At 40.2% G+C, this 17,302-nt stretch overlaps 2 protein-coding genes across 2 annotated transcripts; one reads left to right on the top strand and one right to left on the bottom strand.

The window, feature by feature from the left end:
• Window positions 1–563: 563 nt before the first annotated feature.
• On the bottom strand, window positions 564–9,029 carry PIGH (phosphatidylinositol glycan anchor biosynthesis, class H). The gene is made up of 4 exons (XM_010846717.1): window positions 8,768–9,029; window positions 3,831–4,040; window positions 3,302–3,385; window positions 564–1,216 (listed from the first exon to the last, which is right to left on the bottom strand). Exons 1-4 carry the CDS (start codon window positions 8,975–8,977, stop codon window positions 1,124–1,126), a joined length of 597 nt encoding a protein of 198 aa, XP_010845019.1. The 5' UTR covers window positions 8,978–9,029; the 3' UTR covers window positions 564–1,123.
• Window positions 9,030–14,207: 5,178 nt separating this feature from the next.
• LOC104993455 (60S ribosomal protein L39) lies at window positions 14,208–14,575 on the top strand. The gene has a single exon (XM_010846716.1). It carries the CDS (start codon window positions 14,252–14,254, stop codon window positions 14,405–14,407), a length of 156 nt encoding a protein of 51 aa, XP_010845018.1. The 5' UTR covers window positions 14,208–14,251; the 3' UTR covers window positions 14,408–14,575.
• Window positions 14,576–17,302: the final 2,727 nt, after the last annotated feature.

Raw genomic sequence — 17,302 nt, 5'->3', positions numbered from 1 at the left:
ATCTACAGGACCCTGTACAGAACTACCTGTACAGAACACAGGAGCTAGGTGGACAGAGACTAGACTTTTGTAGGACATTGCTTCCTACTAACCAGTCCCTGAAGGACTTGCTTTTTTTCTTTCTTAACTTTTATACAGGGACACTGCATAGTTGGAACAATTATCTTTTTCAAAAGAGCTGATGTCAGGAGTTAAAATAAAAAATCCCAAAGAAAAAGTAAGCAGGAATGGAACTGTGTTCCTACTGAGTTTAGAGGGTCAAGCTGTTTTCCCTGCCCTGTCTTCTTCCCAGCCCTTCAGGAATCCTCCCTAGTTTGTTGATTTTATACAAAAGAAACAACCTTATAAACAAAGGCTTCTATAGTATGTATGTTTATCCTTCTTCAACATGTCTGGGAACCAAAGTCAAATTTCTGTCTGGCTTTTTGTTTCATCCCTCTTGGAAAAAGAAGTTTTTGGAGTCATAGACAATGCTGAGTAACAAGAGTATTAATGTACTTGACACCCTTGACTGAAATGCCACGATCATGTTTGTCAATAAAAAGCAGCTGTCTGAACCAAGCAGTGGTGTATGTCTTGGAAGAATATCTGTTTATTAAGAGAATCATCATAAAGTAACCCTGTACAGAACACAGGAGCTAGGTGGACAGAGACTAGACTTTTGTAGGACATTGCTTCCTACTGACCAGTCCCTGAAGGGCTTGCTTTTTTTCTTTCTAACTTTTATACAGGGACACTGCACAGTTGGAAAATAATCTTTATCAAAAGAGCTGATGTCAGTTTCCCATTTTCTATAAATTCCAACAAAAAGTAAGCCCAAGTGTGCTCACAAAGTGCGCTTAGTCAGCATTACTCCTAACATAGAGTTTCAAGGTCTCCCCTCAATTGGTAAAATAAATAAAACCTTACAAAAGGAACACTAAAATATACATTAATACTTTGCTCAATATCACACAATAAGTTAAGTTTTCAGTCACCTTCTCTATGGCTCTGAGATCCACCACATCCATACTGGTTTCTCAGACTATGTCCACTTGAAGGTTTAAAATACAGAAAATAAGCCAACCACTGTGGCTTAGGAGTCTCCTCTGGAAGACAATACTGGCTTTCTGAATGCTGGGACTCATGGGCTCGTTGATGAAGCTTTCTGGTGTGCCAGGATCTCCTGGCAGCTCCTGTACACTTCAATCAAGCAGTCCAGCCGGGGCTTGGCACTCTGAATTCCAAAGGGGAGAAATGCAGAGTCAAGATGAACATAAGAGACTGATGAGTGGTGCTGTGTCCAAGTGCAACCCTGATCTCTCACCCACAAGCCGGGGGGTCTAAACGGCACAGGTGTGGGCTCGAGAGGTGGAAGTTCAGGCCTCACAGGACTTTGCTGGGAGTGATCCTTAACCAGGCCCACAGCCCAGCCTGTGAACTGTGGGAAGCAGGAGCTCAAAAGACAGTTTTTAATCTGTCTAAATTTCATGATATCCACCTAAGAGCAAGAAAGGGGAGTAACAAGGACAGACCCTCTTGGGAAGTGTCGCAAGCTGTGAAGCAGCTCTCAGAGACAAGAAGGGCACTTTGATATGTAAATACTGCAAATTATTTTGTATAATGAAATATAATACAATCAAAAGAAAAGCCACAGAATGAGAAAAATGTATGTGGAAAGCATATTTAATAAAAGTTGGCTACCTAAAATAAAGTGTTATAATGCATAATCAATATGTAGTATCTGCTTGACTAATAGAGGAGATGGATAGTTTAAAACAAGAGAAAATACTGATAGGTAATACAAGGAAATATAAAAGTCTGTTATTTAAAGAGATACAAATTTAGTAACTCTAAATTCCTTTAATATATACTAAACTAAAAAATAGCTAAAACTACTGTTAGACAAGACTACATAAAAACAAGCACAAATTCCCAAAAGTATGGTCTAATCTCTAGAGCCAAATCTCAAACACTATTAAAATCTATGAAAGTATTCATAAGCTTTAATATAATTTTGAGATAAATTCAAAAGAATTTTAGCTTAGCTGCCTTAAATCCTTTGTGAAAAAGGCAGTGAGGCAGAATTAACTGCATACATGATTTACATACCTATAAAATAATTGACTGTAATTATGTTTGTATAAGTATTTTTTATACGAGCAAAACAAAAAATAATCTGGATGTGGTTTTAAAAGCTAGCAAATGATGTGGCTAAATAAACTAATATTTGATATGATGATATAATTATTTAAAATAATAAGTATAATGGCTTTTGTAGATACATGAAAAATATATTAAAAAAGCAATTATGGCTGATTCACATTGTTATATGGCAGAAACCAATTACAACATTGTAAAACAATTATCCTTCAATTAAAAAAGAAAGATTAAAGAAAAGAGTTAACTGAAAAAAAAAAAGCAAGACGCCAAAATAGCGTATAGCAGTCTGTATGGATCAGTAACATTTATGTAAAATCATATATTGGGCTTCCCTGGTGACTCAGTGGTAAAGAATCCTGCCAATGCAGGAGACCCAGGTTCCATCCCTGGGTCGGGAAGATCCCCTGGAGAAGGAAAGAGGCAACCCACTCCAGTATCTTTGCCTGTGTAATCCCATGGACAGAGGAGCCTAGGGGGCTACAGTCCATGGGGTCTCAAAGAGTTGGACACAACTTAGTGAATAAACAACAACAAAAATCACATACTAGCAGACTGACAGAATCGAAGCAGGTGAATGATGATATATATGCAGAAGCTGCTGCTATGAATGATGATATATACGCAGAAGCTGCTGCTAAGTCGCTTCAGTCGTGTCCGACTCTGTGCAACCCCATAGACGGCAGCCCACCAGGCTCCCCTGTCCCTGGGATTCTCCAGGCAAGAACACTGGAGTGGGTTGCCATTTCCTTCTCCAGTGCATGAAAGTGAAAAGTGAAAGTGAAGTCGCTCAGTCGTGTCCAACTCTTCTCGACCCCATGGACTGCAGCCTACCAGGTTCCTCTGTCCATGGGATTTTCCAGGCAAGAGTACTGGAATGGGGTGCCATTGCCTTCTCCGCAGAAGCTGCTATATATGTATTATTATCTCTAGAATTTGTATAGGTTCCTAATATTTCTGAAAGTTTTATCTGCCTCAGAAAGGAATTTCTGAAATAACATTCTAATTCCTGGTAAAAATATCCCTCAGGAATCCTCAAATATTCTTGACAATAGAAGATCACATTCCTACTGAACCTAAGAAGCAGTGGATCTGCTCAGAGAAGGAGTAAGGTAAAGGACTTCTCTAGAGAAAAAACTTAAGAAAAGTCTTCTGTGCTCACCTGGAAGATGGGTACTACTTGGGATATCCCATGTGGTTCCACTGGATCCTTCAATAAAATGCAGAGGTAGTAAATCACCTTCTGCTGTAAGAAAAATAAACCAAATAAGGAGAGATCTAGGTGAAACTCAGTTTTCTTTCTCAAAACTTCATAAATAGCACTTGATAGCTTCTGAACTGAGAGAGGGGTATATTCTCATTCTTTAGAGGAAAAAAGGCAAAAGAACAACAACCAGAGATGATTCTGAAGCTGGGCTAGAAAATAAAGTTGAAATGCTAACTCCCTACCCATGAAAACCTACTGCATCTCTATAAGAATAAAGGGCATATGTTTTCAATACAAGTTTACTTTTATGGTTTAAAGACATGCCAGCCAAAAAGAAAACACTCTAAGTACTAGTACACAGAGCCCTAAAGTTTAATTCTGTGACATCGTTACTTGAGGTATTAAGACTCAGTTTAGATCCAGACACACCCATGGGCTGCCTCCTCTAAGGAGGCCTGTAACATTTACTGATTTAAATACTTACCATGTAAATAGCCTCATTAATGATGACATCCTTCACCTTGCCCATCTCAATGAAGGTGGTACTTTCTTTGCCTGAGGCATAGGATGAGGTCATCTGGATACCCAGGGAATCAATGATTAACAGAGTCTCATGATCAATCTTTACAAAATGGAGGTAACCAAGCAGGCCTAAGAGAGTGATGAAGATGGCAGCAGAGAGGATCATGCTGTTCTGAAGAGAGAGACAGACACAGGCGGTTAAGATTATCAAGTGTTTCTCTGCTGGTTAATAAGTCAACTCCAGACAATGTGGAAAAAAACCTTTGTTCTCCTTGAGGTGAATGGATAGGAAGAACGTGCGTGAAGTAAGAGGAAGCTACTTTTATGTGGGCTCTGCAGTGCTAGGAAAGCACATGATAAGACACACCCAGACAACAAATGGACAGGTCTGGGGAGAAGAACCTCCCTCAGCAGGATACCCATCACACTGCTCTCAGAGATTTTCCTTCCAAAATTGCAACTTAAGGACTCAGATTTTTTCTTCTCACCTTTCATCAGTAAAACATGTAGCAAAATCTCAGACTGAACACAATAAATAATAACATGCTTAGCACAGTGCAGCAGATAACACTCAACAGCCACTCCTGCTTCCCAACACTCCTGCAAACGACTGGTTCAGAAATGGACCAATGGCACAACTCTAGCCGGTGACATATGAGGGGAAGTCTGCTGGAAGGCTTTCTAGACAACTAAGTCCATCTCAAGAAAGAGGTCTAAGGAAGAGAAGGCCCCTTCATCCTAAAGTTTGGATGCCCAGAACTACAAGGCCTCTGCCAAAACTGTGTGGAAAGCTGGGCTGAGGACAGGTAAAGGGTAGAAGATTGGTAAGATGAAAAAACTAAAATCAACCGAGCCTCTTATGCCCTCTAGAGTCCTTCTTCATCTTGACTTCTGGTTTTGTTAAATAATAAAGATCTTACTACTCAGGGCCCTTTTGGTTGTTTTGGGTTATGACTGAGTGATATGTTAAGGCTGACTGACTAGCTGAAATGACTAAGGACAGTGTTAAGAGTCCCCGAAATGGTATTTATTTGATTCTAAGAACCTTTTAACATTTACAACCTTTTAACATTTCTGAAGTTGAAGTGTGTTTTTCTATCGAGGTATGTTTGTTTTCCTTTTTTTTTTTCCCCCAAAAAGCTATTTAGAAGGATGGCACAGGAAAAAAAAATCATTGATGACCTAGAATCACAAGAGATTCACTAATTTATGGCTGTCATTCCTTGAAGGCAGGAGGTGTTTTACTAATCTTTGTTACTGACAAGATATCCTCTCTGACCTACTAACTCTAGTGAGACTCTTGTTGAACAATGCAGGCCTTGCTGGCCAAGTTGTAGCAAGACTCTTGCTAAGTGAGTTTAGAGAAGACTCTCACCTTGGTTATCTGATCACCCTGGTCTGCCTTCAGCAAGAATCCTGTTGAATCAATTTAGCCAGAATCCCCCATTTACTCCTCATGTTTCCTTTTAGTAATTTTGTATCCATTGACTACTGACCCTGCTCTTTGGCTATAAATTTCTACTGGTCCCTGAGGTATGCAGAATTGAACCCAACCTTCAATACTGAAGTCTCTTTTCTCCCATTGCAACAGTTTCTGAATGAAATCTGTTTTTACTGCTTTAACTACTGACTAGCTCTGGTTTTCCTTCAAAGTACCTTTCTACTTCTTTATATATAACACATAGTTAAGAGTTAAATAAGAAGTCTAGGAACTATTTGGGCCTGTGATCTGCTTTTGTCTGGTCCACATTAAGCTAAAACTATTTTCGGTTTGTTTGGTTTTTTTTTTTTTCACATTTTTTGAAGGGTTGATAAAATGAAACAGAAGAATATGAGACAGAGACCTGCAAAGCCTAAAATATTTAGTTTGGCCTTTTTAGGAAAAAGTTTGCTGACCTCTGCACTAGATAATTATTTGTTAATTACAAATGGAAGATGGAAAAATCTATGTGCTGGGTCTTTGATGGGCCCAGAAATATCTACTTTGAGTTAATTAAATGTCTAGTACCTAGTACAGTGTCTTGTACATAATGTGAACTGAATAAGCATTATGGAAGAATGGAGAGAGATAAACTTATGTTCTGGCCCTTACAGATTTATTAGAGGCAAGATTAAATATATAAAATATTTTTGGAGAATACTATGATATAGAGTGACTAAGACAGGATTAACAGAGAGAGAGAAAAAGCAAGAAAGAGAGAGATTAAAGCACACAGGAATATCCTATGAAGACTTCTAAGGAAGCAGGATTTAACTGGTGCTGAGGAGGTGGTGATTATTGACAGATATACTTAGCTGAGAAAAGGAAGGGGAAAGAACATTCCAGGTTGAAATAAGTAAGGTAAAAACCTAGAATTCTAATAGAACTGTGAATTAAAAAACTGGGAGGAAAGAAGGAATGAAGAACAAATATATACTTAGGGGATTTTAATATTATTTTTAAATTTTTTATTTTATTTTGGAGTATAGTTGATTTATAATGTGTTAGTTTCAGGTGTAGAGCAGAGTGATTTCAGTTATACATATTCATATATCTTCACATTTTGAAATTCTTTTTCTATTGAGGTTATTACAAAATATTAAGTAGCGTTCCCTGTGCTATACAGTAGGTCCTTGTGAGTTGCCTATTTTAAATATAGTAGTGTGTATGTATCAACCCCAAACTTCCAATTTATCCCTCCTCCCTTCTTTCCCCTATGGTAACCATAAGTTTGTTTTCTAAGTTTGTGAGTCTGTTTCTATTTTGTAGGTAAGTTCATCTGCTTACTTAGGGGGTCTGACCCATATCAGCTTTCCTATAAAGTAATCACTGCCCAAAACTTTATTACCCCTGCATTTTTTATACTTAATTTTTCTTTCTGAAATTCTAACAATTCAATATTGGTTTGGGTTGAAGTAAAGCCACATGTTTTAATCAATTCCTCCAACAGATTTCTTATACAAGCTGAGATTCAGTACTCTGATTAATAGTTTTGAATAGGAGGAAAAATAGAAATTCTGGTACACAGAGCCCTTAAGAAGTGCTGCAGTGGAGTTTAAAGGAAGGTAAGGTTACTTAGCCCTGGACATTGATGAGGGTTAAGTAGGATATACCAGGATGAGATAGATAAGTACACAAGGGAGCTGGTGTAGAACAAACCTCCCATTTAAAAATTCTGCTAAGCAAGCCATCAGACAGCCTTGGGTTTGAAGCCCCAGTAGGCCATTTACTAGTTTTATCACTTCAGATAAGCTACTACTCTTTCTAAGTCTCGGTTTTCTTCTAAGGTTGAAATGAGACATTCAGTAAGGCAGCTGGCACTCAGTGGGCTTTAATAAATATCTGTTCCCTCCTCCTCACGGAGAAGGCAATGGCACCCCACTCCAGGACTCTTGCCTGGAAAATCCCATGGATGGAGGAGCCTGGTAGGCTGCAGTCCATGGGGTAGAGAAGAGTCGGACACGACTGAGCGACTTCACTTTCACTTTTCACTTTCATGCATTGGAGAAGGAAATGGCAACCCACTCCAGTGTTCTTGCCTGGAGAATCCCAGGGACGGCGGGGCCTGGTGGGCTGCCGTCTATGGGGTCGCACAGAGTCGGACATGACTGAAGCGACTTAGCAGCAGTAGCAGCCTCCTCACATGACTATGCGGAAAGAACTCAGGCTAGTACTGAAATTCAACTATATTATATATTAAATTTTTTAGGGGGCAGGAGGAAGAACTGTCCTGGCATTTCAACCAGTTCAACTGACTTATGAACTTTTAGATACAACTGATACAAATAAGGGTCTTAATTTTGTGTATATCTACACTAAATTAACCATGCTCTGAAATATGCTCTAGTGGCTTTTTCAAAAAGCTAATGGGGGACTTCCCTGGTGGTCCAGTGGTTAAGAATCCACCTTGCAGCGCAGTGGATGGGGGTTGGGTCCCTGGTTGGGTGAACTAGGATCCTACAGGTCACGGAGCAACTATAATAAGCAAGCAGCTGCAACTACCTGCCACATCCAAAATAAAAAAAAAACAATTTTTTTTTTTTAAGAAAAACAAATAGATGCAGTATTGAAAACCATACCCAAATTACAGAAACAAATAGCCTTGCTGTACTTAGCTCTGGTCAGATCACTCCTGGAATAAGACATGTCACTCAGGACACTACATATGAGACTAAGTTAAAAATGAAAAGGGCAATTAGGATGATTCCTTTCATTTGAGAGTTGTCACGATGCTGCTACATATGACCCTCACAATGCTGTGGCGTTGGCATAGCAGGTATCAATTCCATTTTAGAGGTGTGAAAACTGAACCTGAGAAAACACTGATAGGAGTCAATCTGGAAATTAAGCACAAAACCACCCGTCTCTGCAATCTCAACAGTTCTTTAGAAAATACTTGGAAGTGGGGTAGTGATTGTGGGGTGCGGGAGGTTAGACTGTCCTGAAAAGAGAGATTCTTAACCTGCGTATGAGAACTGTGGAGGCAAAGGCAGTTTCTCGAAGACTGTAAAAGGTATTGTCAGCAGCGACTCCTGTGAAGAGTGGAAGGGATGGGTGAGGACGATCCGTCCACCTAGTTCTCTAAACTCTTGGAACTGAACTACCGTGAGCCTGTACTACACAGAGCACATGGAAGTTAACGTTTTAGGCTGTCGAGCAAGGACGAGATGTATGCTGAGTGGAACCACAGCGCAGAGAGCAGCGACCCCGGAGCGGGGATAAAGTACAAGAGCGCAAAGTTCACTCAACGTTAAGGAAGGAAGAGAGCTGTCCAGCAGCGGAATGGCGTCCCCAAAACCAGGGAGTTTCTGCCCTCCAGGCCGCACGACTGTAGGAGGGTCCGGTGAGAGCTCTGGGCTCGAGCCTAAGACCCCACAGATCCTTCCAAACCCAAGCCCCGACTCCGAGGCCGGCCTTACCTCACAGAGTGTGAAGAGTCCGTAGGCCGCCAGCCACACGGTGCAGGTGACAGCGGTGAGCGAGCGCAAAGAGATCCGAGGGCAGCTGAGGCAGAACTCCAGGCAGGAAGGGGAGTAGTATCGGCGGTGCAAGGCCAGGCGGCCGCCGCAGATATCTGAGAAGCTTCGCTCGTCCTCCATGGCCGGCTCGCCCGCCCCAGGCCCGGCCATGCCGCGCCGCTCTAGCGCGCCCTCCAGCGTCCTCTCGCTGGCTCTGGACTCACGTCCCCACCGCGGAGTTGGCCACGCCCCTCCCCTGGCGGCGCGCAGCCGCAGTTCGGCGCGGACGACGGGGAAGGCTCTTGAGGGGCTGTCTTTTCACGCCTTGCGCGGCCGGAATTCTAAGCGTATATAATCACCGAGATTCTTAGGGGGTGCCAGTGCCTGAGCGGACAGATAAAAACCGCTATTAACGTGCTTTCCGCTCGACAAACTGATTTTTATTTCCAAGCTAGAGGGCATCCCCAGGAGGCAGTCAGCAGGTATTCGTTCATACCACTCATTTATTCATTCATTCCGGTGCTGTTTTAAGTGCTGAAGGTACAGAGGTGAACAGGATCGACAAGGTCTTTGGCTTCAGTCAGCTTCCTTCTTATTGAGAAACAATATAGAAATAATTCCAGGGAGTGTTGTTGCAGTAATATGACCTGCAGGGGTGGCTTGGTCTCTGGGAACGCTAGAGGAAGAATTTGCCAGGAAGGAGGACCAGAAAAGACAAAGCCCCCGAGGCTGAAACAGGATTGGCTGTTGGAGGAATCGATAGGTCAGAGAGGCGAATGCGAGGGAAATGCAGTTGGAAGTTAGGGAAGTAGGTAGGGGTCAGATCCAGGAGAGTCTTGTAGGGCCTGGTGAGGGGTCTGGATTTCATTGCCTAGTTTTCTCTCCCAGACCACTAAGTGGAGCACTGAGTAGGCAGACAAGTCCTGGCTGGAAGGGTTAGCAAGAGTGAAGGATGCAGAAGGTATAGATAATAAAATTACTAAGCTCATGAGTAATAGAGACTTGTGGATTCCCTTTTCTTTTTTATTTGAAGTGTGGCCCAAGAGTGCCCGTGTGGCCCGTTAAAAGAATTATGGTGCTTCAACCCTGAGGCAGCATCGTGTATTAAAGAATTTGTGTAAAAAGATGAATGGTATAAAGGTCTCATCAGCTTGTATCCTGATGAAAGTCAGGTTCAGTTTCTCCATCTTCACCCAGGATTTTGTTTTCCTTTTTCTTCAAGCATTATTTTGTTTCTCCAATTTTATTTCTGTATACTTAATCTTACCAATACACCCCTTTCATTTTGTAAATATCATGTGATGTCTTTTATAATGATAAAAGTGATGTTTGCTTATTATGGAAAATTTGAACAATACAGAAAAGAAGAGGGACTTCCTTGGTAGTCCAGTGGCTAAGACTGTGCTCCCAAGGCAGAGGTCCTGGCTTCGATCCCTGGTTAGGGAACTAGATCCCACATGCCACAGCTAAAGATCCTGCATGTCACAACAAAGACTAAAGATTATGCACGTGTACAACTAAGACCCAGTTTAGTCAAATAAATTTTTTTTTAAATCGTCACCATACATGGTTATAAAAAATAAGAAGAAAAATTTAAACCATCCATATTTCCACTACTCAGAGATAAACACGTTCAGTGTTTTGGGGAACCCACTAGTCCTAGAGTTCTTAACTTGCACACCATAGATAAAATCAGAGTTTTATCTTTAGTTTCTTAACTTCTAATTGAAATTTAACATTTCTTTTGATTATGAAACTAGGCAACAAACCAATTAGTATTAGTAATACTTGTGATTTTTGTCACTGATAGAAACCACAGATATTTTCATCTCATAATAATTACCTCAAAATGTCATTTCCACTCATTACTTCAAAATTTCTGCAGTAATTATTAGACCAACTACTGTTACTGCTGTAAGTCACTTCAGTCTTGTCCGACTCTGTGTGACCCCATAGATGGCAACCCACCAGGCTTCCCCGTCCCTGGGATTCTCCAGGCAAGAACACTGGAGTGGGTTGCCATTTCCTTCTCCAATTCATGAAAGTGAAAAGTGAAAGTGAAGTCACTCAGTCGTGTCCGACTCTTAGACCCCATGGACTGCAGTCTACCAGGCTCCTCCATCCATGGGATTTTCCAGGCAAGAGTCCTGGAGTGGGGTGCCATTGCCTTCTCCGAGACCAACTACTAGATCTCCTTATTTAATGTGTCAGTGGAAACACATATTACCATAAGACATTTTTAAAAATATTCTGATAACTATTTTAATTCACTTATGTTTGAAATTCTGTGTGTTCATTTACAAACAGTACTGTGATAAGGGGTCCATTAGGTTTACTAGATTTACAAAGTATCTGTGACAATAAAAAAAAGTGAAGAACCTATGCATGCTCAGAATTTCACCACTCTAGAGTCATTGAAAAAAGACACCTAAGACACCTATTTAAAGTACTACTTTTAAGTATTTAAAATACTTAATTTTTTGAATATTAAATTATTATATTAAATATTAAATTCTAGGGACAAATAGTATGGTAATATAATTCCACAATCTTTATAATCACTTTGCTCTATCAGATCGTCTTCTTGACCTGCTTATCTGCGGTAGAAATTGAAATCTGGGTATTTGCCATTTGCTTAGATGCTGCCTGGGATATAAAGTGATAAGTTCTCACGACCATAACCCTGTAAAGACAGCAAGGAGTGATATATATATTTTTTAGCTCTCAATTTTGGACTTCTAAGTATTCATCAGCCTCAAAAGTTCAGTGGAGGGGACTTCCCTGGCAGTCCAGAGGCTGAAACTGTGCTCCAAATGCAGGGGGTCCAGGTTCAATCCCTAGTCAGGGATCTAGAACCCACATGCTGCAACTAAGAGTTCACGTGCCATAACTAAGACCTGGTGAGGCCAAATAAATAAATACATAGAACTAACTAAATAAAAAAATTTTTTAAAAAGGTCGATAGAATATAGCAGCAAGGGAGGGTGGGCTGACGAAAAGAATTCAAACTTAGCAATTGGCAAGTTTTTCCATGGAGTGTTATTAATGATATCTTTTTTCAGGGTCACTAAAGGAGTCTCACAACTAATTCCCTAGTGAATTGAGTTGTGGAGAAGCAGAGAAAGGAAGTAGGAGAAACACATACCCTGTATATGTCAAGGTACTAACTGCTATGAAAATAAAATGTCAGTAGCATAACAATAAATGTTGGTTTATTGTCTGTCTATAGTCCATTTAAGTGCTTCTGGTCAAATGACTCATCATTTCTGCCTGGTGATAACTCAGGGACCCAGGCACCTTCTGTTTAGTGGCTTCACAATCTCTTGGGGCTTCCTCAAGTTCCCTTCCATTTGATCTGCATCTAACAGATGAGTGGGCAAGCATAGAGGATCATTCCTGGGAGGGTTTTATGGCCAAGTCTTCGACCCACAGAACTCATAAACATGGATATATGTAACTTCTAAGGAGGCTGGGAAACACTATTAGTATGCCAAGTGGTGAAAGAAAAATGATTTGGTGAACAACTGGCCAGTCTTTGCTACACTTTCCAAAGAGTTCTGGCTACAAGAACTAGGAAATATATTTGAGTGAATTGAGCATTGTGGTGGCAATATACAGGATTAATCTAACCTATTGTTGATAAAACGGGTACTTACTTCAACTGCTGAAGTTGTTCTTGGAAGCTGAGTGTTTATGAATAGTAAGAAAAATATCTAGCCAAAGAATTCAGATAACTTTTTACTTTTATGGCCCATGCTAGATTCCTTTTTTTTTTTTTTTTTTTGGCTGTGATGGGTCTTCATTGTGACATTGGGGCACTCTCTAGTTGTGGAGAACAGGCTCTCAAGTGTGTGGGCTCGGTTGTTGCAGCACGTGGGATCTTAGTTCCCCTACCGGAGATTAAACCTGCATCCTCTGCATTGGAAAGCGGATTCCCAACCACTGGACCACCAGGGAAATCCCCATGCTAGATTCTTAAAACCTTTCTATAGAGCTTTCTCTTAGTATTTACTTACACTTATTGATGGCATAATTTTTCTAAGAATACTGTCTTATTCTGTAGTTTTTATTGTTTCTTTTTCTTATGATATAGCAGTAATGATTTGCTAGAAGGAAATGGCAACCCACTCCAGTACTCTTGCCTGGAGAATCCCATGGATGGAGGAGCCTGGCGGGTTACAGTCCATGGGGTCACAAAGAGTCAGACACGACTGAGTGACTTCACTTTCTTATTTTCGGGGGGACTTCCCTTGTAGCTCAGTCGGTAAAGAATTTGCCTGCAGTGTAGGAGACCCGGGTTCGATCCCTGGGTTGGGAAGACCCCCTGGAGAAGGAAATGGCAACCCACTCCAGAATCCTTGCCTGGAAAATCTCATGGACAGAGGAGCCTGGTGGGCTGCAGTCCATGGGGTCTCAGAGAGTCGGGAACGACAGAGCAACAAACACTAACACTTACTTAACTGAGAGTAGACTTAATTTAGGACCACTTACTCATAGGGGAGAAAAAGTAGAGGCCCATCTAAGTGAAAAGAAATTCCAAAGAAATAGGGTTTTAAAAAGATGAAAATTATACCTCAATTTTTAAAAAGCCAACCAAAAGAACTTAAAAAGGTTGTTGGAATTTTGTGAAATTGATCAAGAAAGAATTTACTTTGCATAAAAAAAGGTAAATATAACACTTCATTTTGTCCAGAATTTCATTTTGGATTATCTATGTAGTGTGGATATGCCTCTTTCTATAGCTTTTTTTAGTGAGATTTCTTTTGGTACTACATTACATATATGAAACTGTTTTAGAAAAAACTTGGTCTACTGTGTTTCTCCTTTACTCTTACACTACTACCACACTCACAACACTTCTGACACCAAATGCTGGGGAGGGGGGTCCCACACCAAGGACAATAATTCTCTGTGACACCAGTTTTCAGACTCCATTATGTTCTGTTCTCTTTTGTTTTTCCTTGTGCCAGCATCAACCTGTCTCATTACTTCACAGTAGGCATTGATTTCTCATAGTGTTAAGTCTTTCAACAGTGATATTTTACTTCAAGACTGTTGAAATATTTTACTTCAAGACTATTGCTGGCTGTTCTAGGTTCTTTGTATTTTCACCAAAAATTTTGCTTGGATTGCATCTGTCAATCAATTTAGGGAGAATTGACATCTTGTTTTTTTAACTGAGGTATAGTTGACTTACAATATATAAGTTTCAGGTGTACAACATAGTAATTCACAGTTTTTCAAGATTATACTCTACTTATGGTTATTATAAAGTATTGGCTATATTCCCTGTGCTGTACAATATATTCTTGTAGCTTATTTTTTTTGCTTTTGCTTTGTTTTTTTTTTTTTAACTTTTGTTTTGCTTATTTATTTTTTAACATCTTACTTATGACTCTTTTCTCTTCTCCGCCATCCTATGTGCGGTTGAGTTCTCTCCTCACCATGTCTTCTCACAAGACTTTCAGGATCAAGCGATTCCTGGCCAAGAAACAAAAGCAGAATCGTCCCATTCCTCAATGGATTCGAATGAAAACTGGCAATAAAATCAGGTACAACTCCAAGAGAAGACATTGGAGAAGAACCAAGCTGGGTCTATAAGAAGCAAGCTGGGTCTATAAGAAGTGGTCTTAACATGTGTGGCACACATGTTAAGACCACTTTTTTAAGCAGCCAAATCACAATGAGAACATCACTACTGTAATGCTTGGCTCCTGATGTTATTTCCTCACTATCGGTCTGAGACCCAGTAATAAATATGAAACATTGGAAAAAAAAAAACAAACATCTTACTTATGTTAAGATTTCTAGGTCATGAACCTGGTACTGTATATCTCTGTTTATTTAGGTCTTCTGTAGTTGTCTTGTACATCTTTCATCACACTTATTTCTATGTATTTGGTGCTTTTTGATACTCTTACAAATAATATATATTTAAAAAATTTTATTACCTATTTCTTTTAATAAGATATGTTATTTTCCCAAAAACATCAAATTGAAATTTTATAAAAGAAAATATATTCCTAACCCTGTCACCTAGAAAATCTTCATTTCTTAAGCGTTTGAGTCCTTTTGTTTTAATGTTTTTAATTATTGAAAATATGATATAATATAGAAAATCTGTGAATGAGAGAGAAAAATCCTAAAGACCTTTCAGTTTTACATATTACTTTTCCATCATTCTCTCTTAGTTTCTGCACTTTAAAATATTATCGTAGTGATAGAATACACACCATTTTGTAATGTTAAAATATAAACTGAGGCATTAAAAAAAATATGTTTATTTGAGAAAAAAATCTATTCAAATAGGGCACTACCAAGCCAGAAGTGAGTAAGAGCTCTCACTCCACTGACAGGCACTAGGGAAAAGACTTTTATAGAAATTGTTCCTGCTGTTCAGTTGCTAAGTAGTGTCTGACTCTTTTGCGACCCTATGAACTACAGCCTGCCAGGTTCCTCTGTCAATGGGATTTCCCAGGCAAGAATACTGGAGTGGGTTGCCATTTCCTTCTCCAAGGGATCTTCCTGATGCAAGGATCCAACCCACATCTCCTGCGTTGCAGGTGGATTCTTTGCCACTGAGCCACCAGGGAAGCCCTTATAGAGAAAAAATGGTAGTGAAACAAGGAAATCATCTGATTGGCTATAGCACAAGGTTATAGTATTTGGAAAGCCTGGTCAGCCATTTGTGATTGGTTGTCTTTAGGTTTAGATTTCTTAACCTTGAGGCATTTATAGGTTTTTTGGTTTGCTTATGTAGGCAGCAAAAGTATTAGAATCACCTCAGTGTAATGTATTTAACAATAATTAAAAATGAATGTTTTGGCAAACATTTTCCATATTTCTATAGAATTTATGAATACATTTAAAATAGCTACATAGAGTTCCAGCCTGTTAATCCACCATAACTTACTTCATACCCCGCTATTGTTTTCCTGCTCAGTGAAAATGGCTAGTAACTATTTCAAATAAAGAAGAAAGACAATAGGAAAATATAGACAACTAGAAAGGGAAAATAGACACACAGAAATAGAAAGAAACGTGCAGAAAGAGATATAGAAAGCAGAGGGGGTTTTTCTTGGAGTCATATCTCCACCTTGTGGTACTTTAGGATATTTAAATCAAAGAACACAGTGGCCCTTTCTGTGTGTGTGGAGGGGAGGTTTCTCTCACCCCTGAAACATCAAGCGACTGTATATCCTTGAACACTAAAGAGTTTTAAATGGAATAAACCAAATGTGGAAAAGTTGAGTTAAAATGATGGATCTAGTTTGAAGGACATGGGCTTGAGAAACAGGTTCAGATACACCACTATATTCACAGCTCGATCTCAAGTGATGGGTATCAATGACTTCTTTAAGTCATTGATGAAGCCACAACTGTGTAGCCTAGGAAGTTGTTACCTTCATGTGAAAATGATTCTGAAGATTTAAAAGGAAAAGTGAAGGAAAAAAAAAGGCTGGTTAAAGCCTTACCATTCAAAGTGTGGTAGGTAGAGCAGCTGCATGGATATCACCTAAGAGTGTGTTGCTGCTGCTGCTAAGTCGATTCAGTCGTGTCCGACTCTGTGCGACCCCATAGACAGCAGCTCACCAGGCTCCCCCGTCCCTGGGATTCTCCAGGCAAGAACACTGGAGTGGGTTGCCATTTCCTTCTCCAATTCATGAAAGTGAAAAGTGAAAGTGAAATCGCTCAGTTGTGTCCGACTCTTAGTGACCCCATGATCTATAGCCTACCAGGCTCCTCCATCCATGGGATTTTTCCAGGCAAGAGTACTGGAGTGGGGTGCCATCAGCTTCTCCGAAGAGCGTGTTGGAAGTGCAGATTCTTGGGTCTCACGGTAGATCTGTGTGTGTGTGTGTGTGTGTGTGTGTGTGTGCGCGCGCGCGCCCAGTTGTCTGACTCTTTTGCGACCCCGCCCGCCAGGCTTCTCTGTCCATGGAATTCTCTAGGCAAGAATACTAGAGTGGGTTGCCTTTTCCTCCTCCAGGGGATCTTCCCAACCTAGGGACTAAACCCCATCTTCTGCATCTCCTTATTGGCCAGCTGCTTCTTTACCACTGCACCACCTGGAAAACCTCTCCCACCCCCACCCATAGGTCTACAGACTCAGAATCCGAGCTCAACAAGATTCTTAGGTGATCTGCTTACACATTAAAGTTTGAGAAGCACTGAAAGATCTAACTCCTCATACTTGATTCTCTATCTTGACTGCATATTCTTTGCAGCCAAAGATGGAGAAGCTCTATACAGACAACAAAAACAAGACCAGGAGCTGACTGTGGCTCAGATCATGAACTCCTTATTGCCAAATTCAGACTTAAATTGAAGAAAGTAGGGAAAACCACTAGGCCATTCAGGTATGACCTAAATCAAATCCCTTATGATTATACAGTGGAAGTGAGAAATAGATTTAAGGGCCTAGATCTGATAGATAGAGTGCCTGATGAACTATGGAATGAGGTTCATGTCATTGTACAGGAGACAGGGATCAAG

The sequence above is a fragment of the Bison bison genome, unplaced genomic scaffold, assembly GCF_000754665.1.
Source record: "Bison bison bison isolate TAMUID 2011002044 unplaced genomic scaffold, Bison_UMD1.0 scf7180017864239, whole genome shotgun sequence".
NCBI lineage: Eukaryota > Metazoa > Chordata > Mammalia > Artiodactyla > Bovidae > Bison > Bison bison.
Note: the sequence above shows the minus strand (reverse complement) of the source record. Positions and strands in the feature narration are given on the sequence as shown.

Excerpts from the sequence above, each read along its gene's own strand:
- LOC104993455 (XM_010846716.1), top strand. The coding sequence starts at position 14,252 with ATGTCTTCTCACAAGACTTTCAGGATCAAGCGATTCCTGGCCAAGAAA.
- PIGH (XM_010846717.1), bottom strand. The coding sequence starts at position 8,977 with ATGGCCGGGCCTGGGGCGGGCGAGCCGGCCATGGAGGACGAGCGAAGC. Across the intron at positions 4,041-8,767 it reads GACTCTTCACACTCTGTGAG|AACAGCATGATCCTCTCTGC; the intron begins GTAAGGCCGGCC and ends CTCTCTCTTCAG. Across the intron at positions 3,386-3,830 it reads TTAATGAGGCTATTTACATG|CAGAAGGTGATTTACTACCT; the intron begins GTAAGTATTTAA and ends TTTTTCTTACAG.